Genomic DNA, 13,282 nt, shown 5'->3' with positions numbered 1-13,282 from the left:
AAAGAAACTGATATTCTGAATTTTTTAATAATAATTATAAAGTAATGGTGATTTACTTATATTAAGATCTTTGTCAGTCACCATGCTGAATTTATCAATTATTATCATTTAGGGCTGGAGCGATAGCACAGAGGGTAGGGCATTTGTCTTGCATGCGGCTGACCTGACCCACCCAGGTTCGATTCCTCTGCCCCTCTCGGAGAGCCCGGCAAGCTACCGAGAGTATCTTGCCCGCACGGCAAAGCCTGGCAAGCTACCGTGACATATTCGATATGCCAAACACAGTAACAAGTGTCACAGTGGAGATGTTACTGGGCCCGCTCAAGCAAATCAATGAGCAACGGAAGGACAGTGACAGTGACAGTCAGAGAATTGACTAAAACAGTTGAAATACTCTTGAAGAGAAAATTAAGGATAGAACAGTTATCCTAGAGTCTCCCCCACACTTCCGCCCTATTAAATTTTCCTAAAAGAAAATCTTGACATTTTAAAATGAGATACTTAGGAAGAAACTATTTTAAGTTTTTCAATTATTTTTAACAAAAGTTTACTTGAAAACATACTTTGAATTGGGTTCATTTGTACCTTTGTTCCAGAGTTAGGAGTGCCAATAGATGCATTTCAAACAAATGCAATTAGAAAATAACTGAAAAGTAGATTGGAAGAAGACTGAACCTGTAAGTCAGTCAGTCAGAGAATAACTTTTAAAATGTGTGCTTCTCAGATTTGCTACTACTAGTGTATTGGTACTGAAGAAAATGTAACCAAGTCTTAATCTATTTCTTTCTAAAAGTTGGTTTGCTAATATTATTTGTCATAAAAACTACATAGATAATAATTGATCATTTCAATATAATTGAGTGTTGTGAATATATAAATGGTCTTTTTGAGTAGCTTGTCACTGGAAAAATAAGACTTGACAATAAATGTAGTTGCGTTTTTGGAGTGCATAGTTTCTATGAGAGTATAGTAATACATATAAGTAGAGACATATGTATTCTATCCAATATGAAATCATTGCATCTGATTAGGTTTTATTCTCCTTATCTAGCTCAGTGTTAGTGTCTGTGAATCAAGAAATGTTTAGCTACAAGTTTCTGATGTACATTAAAGATGTAACTAGAGACAGATTTCAAATATTTGGACTTAATTTCCTTTTCTTTTTTCTTTTTTTGGGGGGCAGGAATTGGGGGACACACCCAGCACTACTCAGGGCTTCCTCCTGGCTCCACACTCAAGAGACCACTCCTGGTGGTGCTCAGGGGGCTATATGGATACTGGGGGTCGTACCACGGTCGGCTATATACAAATCAAGCACCCAACCTAACCTACTGTACTATCTCTCTGGCCCCTTTTAGGTTTTTTTTTTTGTTTGCTTTTAAAGGGGAATGGCCATAGGCATGGTTAAGATAGATAAAACTAAAGGGAAGTCTCTTTTTCCAGATAAATAAAGGAAACACATCAAAATTGTCAGCTACTTGAATCCCAAAATTTCATCAGACTTAAGTCAGCTTTACATATGAAATTTGCAAGTTCGTATAGCATGGTAATTGTCTTTCATCCTGTTATGTTGAGACTTAATAAAGTTGTTGGTTTGATATATCAGAAATGTTTTGGTTTCAAAGACTTGAATCTTCTTCTTTGTAGTTATTTTTCATGTCTGACTTTTGGAATTTTAATCTTACACATAAAGACTGGCTTGATTTAGTCTGGTTGACAGAGTTGATGGAAGGAAAACACTAAAAAAAGGGGATTAGAGAAGTAGTAGATGGAGCAAGGCACATGCTTTCCTATGGCCTACCTGGCTTAATCCCCAGTACTATATATGCCCACCACCACCTCACTCCCCAAGCACCACCAGGAATGCTTCTTGAGCACAGAGCTAAGAGTATAAGCCCTGAGCACTGCTGGGTATGGACCAATCCCCCATCAGAAAGTTTAGAAAGCAGGTAAGTTATCCACTGAGGAAATGTCACTTTTCTCTGTCAACCATCTCATATAAAACCAGACTCTAGTGGTAGAATTCAAGACCCTTTGAGGTTTCCTTTTTCTAGTGCTTTTGGTTAAAGCTGCATTGACAAAATCATGTCATTTCAATGCAAACTTGTCTCTTCTGTCTTTGAATATAGAGAATGAAAACAAATGGGTTAGACTGCATGTCATTGGGACTAGAAATGCATTTGTTTTTTTATTGTACCTAGTCTCTCATATCCTGTCTAAATGTGTCTTATTCATCCAGTAGTCTTAGAAATTTCAAGAGGATAGGAAGTCATAAAGACAGCCTTCCAATGACTCATGAAATTTAATTTTAATAATGTGATATTATTGCCCTCTCTCCTAACCTACCCTCCCAACTGCTTTTATTGGTTCATCCCAGTTATGATGGGCTGGAGCGATAGCATAGCGGGTAGGGCGTTTGCCTTACAAGCGGCCAACATGGCCGACCCGAGTTCGATTCCTCCGCCCCTCTCGGAGAGCCCGGCAAGCTACCGAGAGTATTCGATATGCCAGACACAGTAACAACAAAGTCTCCAATGGAGACGTTACTGGGCCCACTCGAGCAAATCGACGATCAACGGGAGGGCCTTTACCTTTACCTTGGGCTGGAGCGATAGCACAGCGGGTAGGGCGTCTGCCTTGCACGCGGCCAACATGGCCGACCCGAGTTCGATTCCTCCGCCCCTCTCGGAGAGCCCGGCAAGCTACCGAGAGTATTCGATATGCCAGACACAGTAACAACAAAAAGTCTCCAATGGAGACGTTACTGGGCCCGCTCGAGCAAATCGACGATCAACGGGAGGGCCTTTACCTTTACCTTTTACCCAGTTATGATTGCTTTCAGTTAGAGTTTCATTGATTTAGACTTTTGGCAACATGCTCGGACCATTGAAATAATCTTTTTTCTAGTCTCCTATCAATTGGTCAGACTTTGTTCCTCCTGTTTTAGAGTGAAGTCACATTCTTTCTTTGTGTTGGTATCTGGGGCCCTCTAATAAGTGATTTCAAACTAACTTTCTAAAATTCTGCTGGTTCAAAGTAGATCGCTGGGTAGCGATCTAAAGTAAAGGAAGTAAATTCCATGCTTTATATATATATATCTTTGTAGTTTTGTTCATGTTCTTTCTGCCAGGACCTAGTTTTCCGCTGTTTTTCCTTTGAAGCTTCAGCACAAATATTCGCTAACATAAATCATTTATGTAAAGAAGTCATTTTCGTCTGTATTTACATATACCTTGAAATTGTAATATAGCTAGATGCTTTTTGTGCATAGAGGAGGAGACATCCAGTCCAGTGGGTCTGTTACTTTGCTGGAAGCAGTTCCTAATTCAGAGTAGATTCTCATTAAGATGTTTATTTCACCTCAGAGTTTCCTAAGTTTATGGAGATCTGCTTTGGAAACCTAGGAGAAGTTTCAGGTCAAATTATCAATATTCATTTCCTTATTATTATGTAGTTGAATCAGATGAAAACAAACCATGAGGGGCGCCTTTAAAACACTTATAAGAGCAGTCATAGGACACAGGCTGTAATATACAGAAAGGGACTGGAAGTACTGCTTTAGTGGTTGGGGAAATATATTGGATCTGACACCTTTTATAGCACTAATGTTAGTGGGAATTTGATTAGCCTAAAGAAAGTAAAATACTTAGATGATGATTTAGTTCTTAATGTTTCTTTGAACATTATTTAAATTTGAATTCCCTTTTCAAGTTATGTAGCTTTTATGATTTTAAATAAGTTTCTTTTCTTTTTGAATAAAGTTATTTGGTATATTTTTTTTACTTGGAATTATTTTCTAATGCTTTCTTTTAATTTTAGGAAAGTGAAAAAAATCTTATGATGAACACTTTATACAAGCTTCATGATCGATTGGCACAACTTGCAGGTATTTTTTTAATATTTGTAGTTTGTAAAATACTTTTAAAAAATTAAGTTACATAGGTAGTATATAACATCAGTCAAATTAGATTTTTATTTTTTGGAATATTTCTCCATATATTGTATTGGCAAATTTTTAGCATTTAGCACTTAAAGATTGTCCATTGTGTTGTAAATCTCTGGGTTTCCCTCCTCCCCCATCTTGAGTACTTAATTCAGGTCAGCTTTGAGGCTCAAAATTACCAGTAGCACTGCAGTGTAGCACTGTCCTCCCGTTGTTCATCAGTTTGCTCAAGCGGGCACCAGTAACTTCTCACAAGAAATTGTGAGACTTGTTGTTACTGTTTTTGGCATATTGAGTACATCACGGGGAGCTTGCCAGACTTTGCCCTGTAGTCCGGATACTCTCAATAGCTTGCCGGGCTCTCTGAGAAGGGCAGAGGAATCGAACGTGGGTCAGCCGCATGCAAGGCAAACGCCTTACCCGCTGTGCTATTGCTCCAGCCCATAATTCTCAGTATATCTCTAAAAGCCTTTGTAATGACTGACACGCTGTTGTATTCATAGCTGCAAGCTCATGTCATGTAGTATGCTGTAGTGCCCAGAAATAGGTAAGTACATACTCTAGCTAGGAATTCCTGATATTCCTATCACATGCTTATACAGCTGTCTCTTATAGCATTGTTCTCTGAAGTGTGCTAGGTCAGCAATATCTGGGGTGCTTTCAAAGATACAGATTCCTTCCTCTATAGTTGGCAAACTTTTGTTCTGTGGAGGGGCCAGCTAGTAAATGTTTCAGCCTTTGCGGGCTAGACGGTCTCTGTCACTGTTACTCACTCAGTTCTGCTGTTACAGCATGAAAAGCAGCCATAGAGAATGCATAGATGAATGAGCATGGGTGCATTCCATTAAAACCTCATTTATAAAAACTAGTCATAAACCAAATTTATTCTATAATTTGTGGTTGTAATTTGCCAGTGTCTGCTGAAGAGCTACAGAATCTGAATCCCTGATGATACATTATAAAGCTTAGAAACTTCATTTAATAGACATTTCTTTCCCTTTTACAACTACAACCATTAAAATGTTATTACCAGGACAGAAATGATAAATAAGAAAATGGTTCTTAATTTTTTTCCTCTTTTGTTTTGGGGTCACACCCATTTGTGATCAGGGCTGACTTCTGGCACTGTGCTCTGGTTTTATTCCTAACGATGCTTGCTCAGGGATTGAACCTGGGTCAGCTGTGTATGAGGCAAGCATCTTATTCACGTTGCCGTCTTTCCAGCCCCTAAAAGTTTTTTTAAGAATCTGAAAGGAACAGTGCAGGAAAACCTCACAGTTGAAGTTCAGTCGAAAGGTATTTGAAAGAAAATGCTTTGGATTCTTTTATAAATGAATTACAAGAAAAGGAAAATGTAGTTTCTAATTATATATGTAATAGAATCTCTTTATAGAAATCAGATCCTAGCCAGAAGCTCCTATTTCCATGTTGATCTGTGTTACATTTTTAAGCCATGAATACCTGTTACTAAAGATAGACTTTTAGTTGTGCTTTGAAAATGTATGTTCTAATTCAACAATAAACTTAAATTCATTTGAAACTTTGAGTTATTAGCATTAGAAATGGCATTAGCACAAAGTGTTTTCTCTCTTGAAATATAATACATGTCTGTGGAGACCCTTTTCTGTGCCAGGGTAAATGGATAGATTATCAGTGTGACATGATTTCTACCTTGGCTAACAGTTTAGTTGGAAATATAAGATATCCCCTATCTATATAAATGCATTGAAATGTTGAGTTATATAAAGATAATTGTTCATATGATGTGCTAGAACTTTTTTCTAGAAAATACAAAAGTATTCATTTTTACTGATTGTAATATGACCAATAATTGTGTAATTTGTAACATTTTATAGTCATTTATTTTTTAATTAGTACTTACTTAAAATTCATTCTGTGCTAATCTTTACAGGAGATCATGAATGTGGAAGCTCTAGTCAGAGAACCCTTTCTGTCCAAGAAGCAGCTGCCTATTTAAAAGTAAGCAGTAAAATTAAAATTTTAGTAGCTTTATTCTTAAATTTTATATGAATTACCGTGAATTTGATTATTATATTGTTAAAAGCTTATACTTGCTGTTAGGTGTAAAGTGATCAAATAGAGAAAGAATTGCCAGCAGCTTTTGTATTGGAACTGTGATTTTTTTTTTTTTCACCCAGCATTTTTATGCCTTTGGTCCAGCTCCAATCTGTGGACTGGTAATTGAAAACCATTGTTTTAGAATATTTTCTGTAAGAGAATAGACAATTGATTTGGAAAGGATAGAAACAGTATTGATTAGAGAGAGATTGAGATAACTAGCAAGTAAGAAAATAATTATCATACCACTGTCTTTACTTTCATATCTGCTTTTCCAGGTTATTTGCATCTCAAGGTACTAAAGTAATTTGCAAATGAACTTTCTAAGGCCGTATAAGTTTAGAAACTCATAAGACATCAGAAGTTAAGGTGATTAAATGTTGTTTTGATTAAAAAAAAAAAGTACATTTTAAAAACCATACTAGGGAGTTTGATGTCCATTCAGTTCATAAAGATAAATCTAAAATGTTGTGTATACAGTTGACCTTTGAACTATGGGTTATAAAGGACATTAGCCTTCCACTCTTTATCCCCTACACTTAATAAAAATTTTTATATGACTTTTGGCTCCCCTAAAATTTAACTAACGGCCTGCTATTGACCAGGAGCCTTACTGATAGCAAAAACAGTTGAAAAAAAGTTTTTTTCTTTAGAATTGGAAAGTAGAAAAGTTTATGGAAAAGCAGAAGAGAAAGAAAATAAGATCTCCATGTGGGGAGAAACTTAATATAGGAATAAGTTCTGAATGACATTTTAAGATGTATTTTGTACTATGTTCTTACAATAAATTAGAGAAAAGAAAATGCTAAGAATACAAAAAGGAAGAGAAAATACATGGACAGATCTGTATTTTGTAACCAGTATCATAAATTTACATATACTTACCAAAAATTCTGTGTAATAGTAAACTTTGCAACTTTAAACCCATGTGTTAATACCAGGTTCACTTACACATGGAAATACTGATCTAGTGATCGGCATGTTATGAATATCATGTCCATAGAACTTCTTCCACACCCCCTTTCCCCCTATTTATTTATTTCTGGTTTAGGGGCCATACCTGACAGTACTCAGGACTTATTCCTGACTCTGCACTCAGGGATCATCAGGGATCATTCCTGGTCATGCCCTGGAGACCATATGTGATGCTGGCAGTTGATCTGGGTTGAATATGTGTAAGGCAAGCACCTTAACCACTGCACTGTCTCTCTAGACCTTGTCTCCCTTTTAATTTTATTTTTTTGTGGTGCTCCCAGTTTCACTTAGAATATTTGGCCTGGCAATGTGGCCCTGGTAGTTGGTTAAGTCCAGTGATGTAGTGGTGGTTCAGACTCAGTAGGGCTGTACCCAGTGGTATTCAGGAGGCCTTATGCTGGGATTGAATTCAGGGTGTCAGACATGCAGAGTATGTGCTCACATCCGTAGTCTCCATGACTCCTTTCGCACTGTTTTTGTGCAAAATACATAAGATTTGCTCTATTAACAATTATTTGTAGTACAATATTAATAGTTACATGTTTTATAGCAGGTCTGTAGAACCTTTTCATCTTTCACGACTGTGTCTCTATACCTATTTCACAGTAGCTAAAGTCTGCACTTTCTCCTTACTGCTTCTTTGAGTTTGACTACACTAGATACTTTATTTAAACGGAACCATGAAGTATTTATCCCTCTTTAGCTGGCTAGTTTCATTTGCCATTAATACCATCAAATTCAGCCTTGTTATGATATTGAACTTTATTCTTAAGCTCTGAATAGTATTTGTACACATACAGCCATGCCACTAGATGGAGGTATCTTCTAAGAAACATCTCATAAGGTGATTTTTGTAGTGCTAACTTTGCTGAGTATATTTACCAATCTGAATTGTATTACTAGGTGCACATTGAGGCTATACAGGTATAGTCTTTGGGGGACCACCATCATGTGTTTGATTTCCTTACTGACTAAAGCATCACTAATTGGTACAAAGAATATGTTTTCTGTTTCCATTCACTTTTAGTGGACATTTAGGTTAATTCCACTCTTGGCTAGTTAATAGTGTACTAGAAATGGGAATACAAATACGTAATTTGGGGGGAGGCACACCTAGCTTTGCTCAGGGCTTTCATTTGCCTCTGTACTCAGGGATCTCACCTAGCAGGGTTTGGAGGATCATATGTGGTGCCAGGAATCAAACTCAGGTTGGCCACATGCAAGACAACCACTCTACCCACTCTGCTATTTCTCTATACCCTGTACGTTGTTTTTTGTTTTTGAGGCACACCTAGCTGTTCTCAGGACCTGTTCGTGGTTCTGAACTCAGGGATCACTCCTGGTGGGGTTAGGGGGATATATATGGTGCTGGGGATCAAACCCAGGTTGGCTGTGTGCAAGGCAATCACTCTACCCATTGCAATATCTCTCTCACCCTTATAAGTTGATCGTTGGTTTTGAGCCACACACAGTGATGCTCTGAGGTTAATCCTGGATGTGCACTCAGGAATCTCTGCTGGAGGTGTTCAGGGGATCATATAGGATCCTGGGGATAGCCCCCTGCAAGTATTTTTTAGATTGTTTTAGTTCTTTTGTAAATATTCCCCAAAGTGGGACTGCTGGATCATATGAGTTTTATTTTTTTTTAACTTTTTGAGGATCCTTCTTATGTTTTTTATAGCAGGTGCACTGTTTTATATTCCTACCAACACTACAGAAGATTTCCCTGTTAGTTTCCATACTTGTATGAAAATGGTAAGAGTGACTATCCTGAATTTTGAGGGAAAAAAATTAAAATTGAACTTTTCTCTGCTATCTTATAAGCTATGGATGTTTCATGAGTTAACTATTATATTGAGGTAATTCTTTTGCTTTGTTTTTGTTTTTGACCCACACTTGTCAAGGCTCAGGACTTATTTCTGGCTTTGTGCTCAGGAACTTACGTATGGTGACAGAGACTGAACCAGGGATTGAACCTTGGTTGGCTGCATGTAGGCAAACTCTTTAACCCCTGTACGATTTCTCTGCACCAATAATTTGGTTTTGGTTTTGGGGCCATACTATGTGCATGTGTTCAGGAATAACCCCTTGTGGTGCTCATTATCTCTCCAGCACTAGTAATTTGCTTTTACTTCTAGGTTTTTACTAGTAATGAGTAGATGATTCTGTGGTTTGTATCATTCATTCTGCTAATCACGTTGACTAGTTTTGTATGCTGAATTATCCTTGCATTCAGTAAAACCCTAGTTGAAGTGGGTTTTTGAGCCTTTTAAAAGCGTGCAGTTGAATTTGGCTTGAAAGTATTTTGTTGAAATTTTTTTTCATCCTTTTTATATATTGGTCAGTTATTTTCGTATGTGTCTTTGGCTTTGGTATCATGGTGGCATCATAAAATTAATTTGTGTTTTGTTTTCTTCCTTTTTGAAGAATTTGACAAGAATTGGTGTTAACTCATTAAGATGGTACAGTTTTTCTGGTGGAAAATTATTTAGCCCTGGACTTTTCTTTACTGGAAAGTTTTAATTTAGTCTTTGTATAAATAACTTTAGATTTTGCTTCTTCATGATTTAGTTCCAATATATGCTTATAGAAATTTACCATGTCTTCTAGGTTATCCAGTTTGTCAGTGTATATAATTGTTTATAGTAGTCTGTTAGGATTCTTTGTATTTCTGTGACATTGGTCATAATGTCTCCTTATTACGTTCTGAGTTGAGACTTTCCTTGGTATAGCTAAGGTTTATTAATCTGTTGTTGTTTTTTTAATCACCTCTCTATTGATATATTTTTCCAGTTTCATTTCACTTGTTTCATATGCAATAATTATTGTATTTCTGTTTACTTGGGCATAGTTTGCTTTTTTCTAGTTCCTTGAGAAAGGGAGATTACTTGATCTTCTTAGGTATAGGCGGTTACCACTGTGAATTTCCCTTTTCATCCTATTATATTCTATAAGAAACTATTGGAGAATTAGGGAGATAGCTTAAAGGACTGAGCTCATGCTTTGCATGCTGAAGGCCTGGGTTTAATTTCTAGCAGTTGCAAGATCCCCTGAAAACCTCCAGGAGCAACCACAAGTATAAAGCTGGGAATAACCCCTTAGCACCACCAGGTAAGGCCCAAAAACAAACTAAAAAAGAAATTGTTGCTTTTTTGGACTTGTTAAATATGCTTGTCTATTTCTTTTTCCTGATTTGAAATGTTTTAGGCCATTTAATTTTTAACTAATCTTTCTGATCTTTTCTATTTTCCTAAGTTAAAATTTAACTTGTCTTTGAGTTTGTAGTTCTTTATTCTGCTTAATTAAGTCTAATATTGAACCCATTCAGTGAAATTTTCAATTCAGTTATTTAATTTTTCTGTTCCATAATTTCTGTTTGGTTTTATTAAATAGTTTTTATTTCATTATTGAATAGTCTCATAAGATTTATGCACCTTTTTTTAGTTTTTTGAACATCTTTATGACAGTTACTTTTAATATATTTTGATGATTCACGCTTCTCAGTTTCTGGGTAATTTGTTCCATTGGGCAATGTTTCCTTTGCATACATTGATACTTTATTCCTTTGAGTGAATAGCCTTATTTCCTTCTCCTGACAAATTATTGACTTCACGGAAGGGAAGATTTTTACCAGTAAATTTTGTTAGAGATTTGGGGTCCTCAAACTTTATTTGTGGGTTCGTTTCTTGACTTGTGAGCTTAAATTTCTAACTAGAGACATGTTGCAAGTTTATTTTTTTTTTTTTTTAGGAGTTTATAATCCCTTGCTCCCTCTGCTGTGTGTTCCATCTGGAACAGCCAGAGCAATTTTTTTTTTCTCAGTAATTACCAGACATCTAAGTGCTGAGTTTTGTCAGCTCCTTGAGACAGGTGCTACAGGGAACCACTTTCTTTGGCAGTTTGGACACACTTGCCAACTCTTTTTGAGGATTTTCTTTCACTCTTTCTGTGTCTTTGCTTAGTAGACTCCAAACTTGTACCCTTTTTGGTCAGAGTTTCGATTCAGACAAAACAGAAATAAGTCCTCTGGTAACTCCCCTCACACCGCTGGTTTCTGGATTAGTCATAAAAGGAGTATTCTGTACATTGCTGAATTTGTATCACTGTGGGGAGGAATCTCTGCTTTCCTATTCTATCGACTTCTGATGTTGGTACTCTACATTTAAAAAAAATTAGAAAGCAGTGTAATTCTAAGGGTTTCGGCCAAGTATTGGTGATTTTTCATGATTTGCTTATCAAAAGAGAGAAACATGGACTCAGTTTTTAACTTAATTCATGAGTTTTACATAGGTATCAGAGGATGCTAAAACAGTATAATGAGATGGAGATTAAATGGGGATTCCAATCCTTGCACTGCAAGATAAGAAGCTGTGTGATAAATCTGTGTGTCTTGGTAAAAGTTCCTTAACTTTTCTGTACCTATTTTTTAATATAAAAGTGTGACTGTCAAACTAATACTTGTCATAGTTGTTGTTAGATGTAGTTGGGTCAGTGCTTGATGATTATCATAGGAAGCATCTCTGCCACCTGCGCCCCCTCCCACCCCCCCACTCCCCATATTAACTCAGAGTCACTTTGGGAGTAGTTTCTAGTAACATGATACAAGATTCATTTTACTAAAAATGCAACAAAGGAGTTACAAAAAAGCTTCTAATATAGGATTTATCTCAGCCCTTTTCTCTTAATTTTCAGTGTTGACATATATTAGAACATTATTAATATTGATGACAGACAAAGTTAATTAGATTCTGAGACTGGGGAAATAAATAACTCAAAGGACTGAAGTTCATACTTTGCATACGGGAGACCTGGGCTAGATCCCTAAGCACTCCAGGTTCCCCAGGCACTACCATGAGTGACGCTCCACCTACCCACACACGCACACAACAGTAAGCCAGTAATAGTCCTGATATCCAGCCAGTTTGGGCTCCAAAACCAAGACTGGAAAATAAGGGTTTAAGAATCCTGACTTAGGAAGGTTTATGATTATGGCCTTTCATCCTAGGATTGAGGAGGAATTGCTAGATAAAATGTAGAGGTAGACAAAGAAGGGATGAATGGGAAAGGGGACATATAACTAAATATTTTAGGAAGAAGGGACAGCATGTAAGAATCCAAAGCAAGCAGGTTCCTAATATTTACTTTTTTTTTAACGTTTAGCAGAAGAAAAAACTGTTTAAGGTTAGTGCTTCTATCTTTCCTCCACACCACCTTTGCTGAGTTTAATGTCTTAGGTTATAGCAAAGAAAGTTTATGAATTCTGAAGCAAGACACTCATTTAAGACTCTGAAAGAGTCTTTAAATTTTGGGGGATGCTATACTTGAAGGACTAGGGTAGATATGATAGGATTCGGTGACAGGATAGGAAGAAGGCCACTTTAACGACTTTGATTAAACTAGAATTGAGAAAGGGACAGGGGTTGGTGTGAAAAGATTAAATTTTTCTTTGCCTCTTATCCTAACTGATAGTAGCTGTGACTCAACAAGGTAGGTAAAAGGACACAGAACCAGAAATTCTTTTGGAGTCTAAGCCAGCAGCAGTAGGGTATGATACAGATTAATTTTAGGGGCCAGAGAGTTAGTACAGCTGGTAGGTTGCTAGCCTTGCACACGGCCTACCCAGGTTCAATGCCTGGCATTCCATATGATTCACGAGGAATAAATTCTGAGTGCAGAACCAGGAGTAATCCCTGAGCACCATCAGGTGTGGCCCCCAAAACAAACAAGAAGGTTCATTTTACTAAAAATGCAACAAAGAAGTTACAAAAAGCTTCTAATAAGCATTAAGTTGGGAACTTCCTATATTACATTAAAATATTGATAATATAAAACTTCAAAGTATATATTCAAATCTTGTCCTTGGAATTGTTTTTTTGTTTCAGATTGGGTTTTGCAGTTTTTAATTGAGTAGAATTTTGAAGGTTTTTTATTTTGTTTTTTCTTTGGCCACATCAGGTAGTGTCCAGGGCTTACTTTAGATTCTGAGCTCAGGGATCATTCCTGGGAGGTTTGGGAGGCCATCTAGGGTACCAGGGACTGAATCAGGTCAGCCACATGCAAGGCAAGCAAGTGCCTTAATTGCTGTGCTATCCTAACTTTATTCCTTATGAAAGATCCTGAATTGTTTTAACTCCATTTCTCAGTATATCAAGTGTAGTTATTTTATGTAGAAATGTTATGTATCCTACATTGACTATATCACTGTGTTAGTATAACCTTTTCATTTTGGAAGCCCATCTAAGAATTTTATGTTCTGTGAAATCAGGTATGGCTTGTAACCTCTAG

At 36.8% G+C, this 13,282-nt stretch overlaps 1 protein-coding gene across 1 annotated transcript in view; it reads left to right on the top strand.

Moving 5' to 3' along the window:
* LEMD3 (LEM domain containing 3) overlaps window positions 1-13,282 on the top strand; it is a 73,853-nt gene that overhangs the window by 38,291 nt on the left and 22,280 nt on the right. Inside the window, exons 3-4 of the mRNA XM_056130756.1 lie at window positions 3,820-3,886; window positions 5,856-5,923. Coding sequence (XP_055986731.1) covers window positions 3,820-3,886; window positions 5,856-5,923 — 135 coding nt within the window. The remainder of the gene's footprint in view (window positions 1-3,819; window positions 3,887-5,855; window positions 5,924-13,282) is intronic.

Source organism: Sorex fumeus, unplaced genomic scaffold (assembly GCF_029834395.1).
Source record: "Sorex fumeus unplaced genomic scaffold, SorFum_2.1 ptg000081l, whole genome shotgun sequence".
Taxonomy (NCBI): domain Eukaryota; kingdom Metazoa; phylum Chordata; class Mammalia; order Eulipotyphla; family Soricidae; genus Sorex; species Sorex fumeus.
Note: the sequence above shows the minus strand (reverse complement) of the source record. Positions and strands in the feature narration are given on the sequence as shown.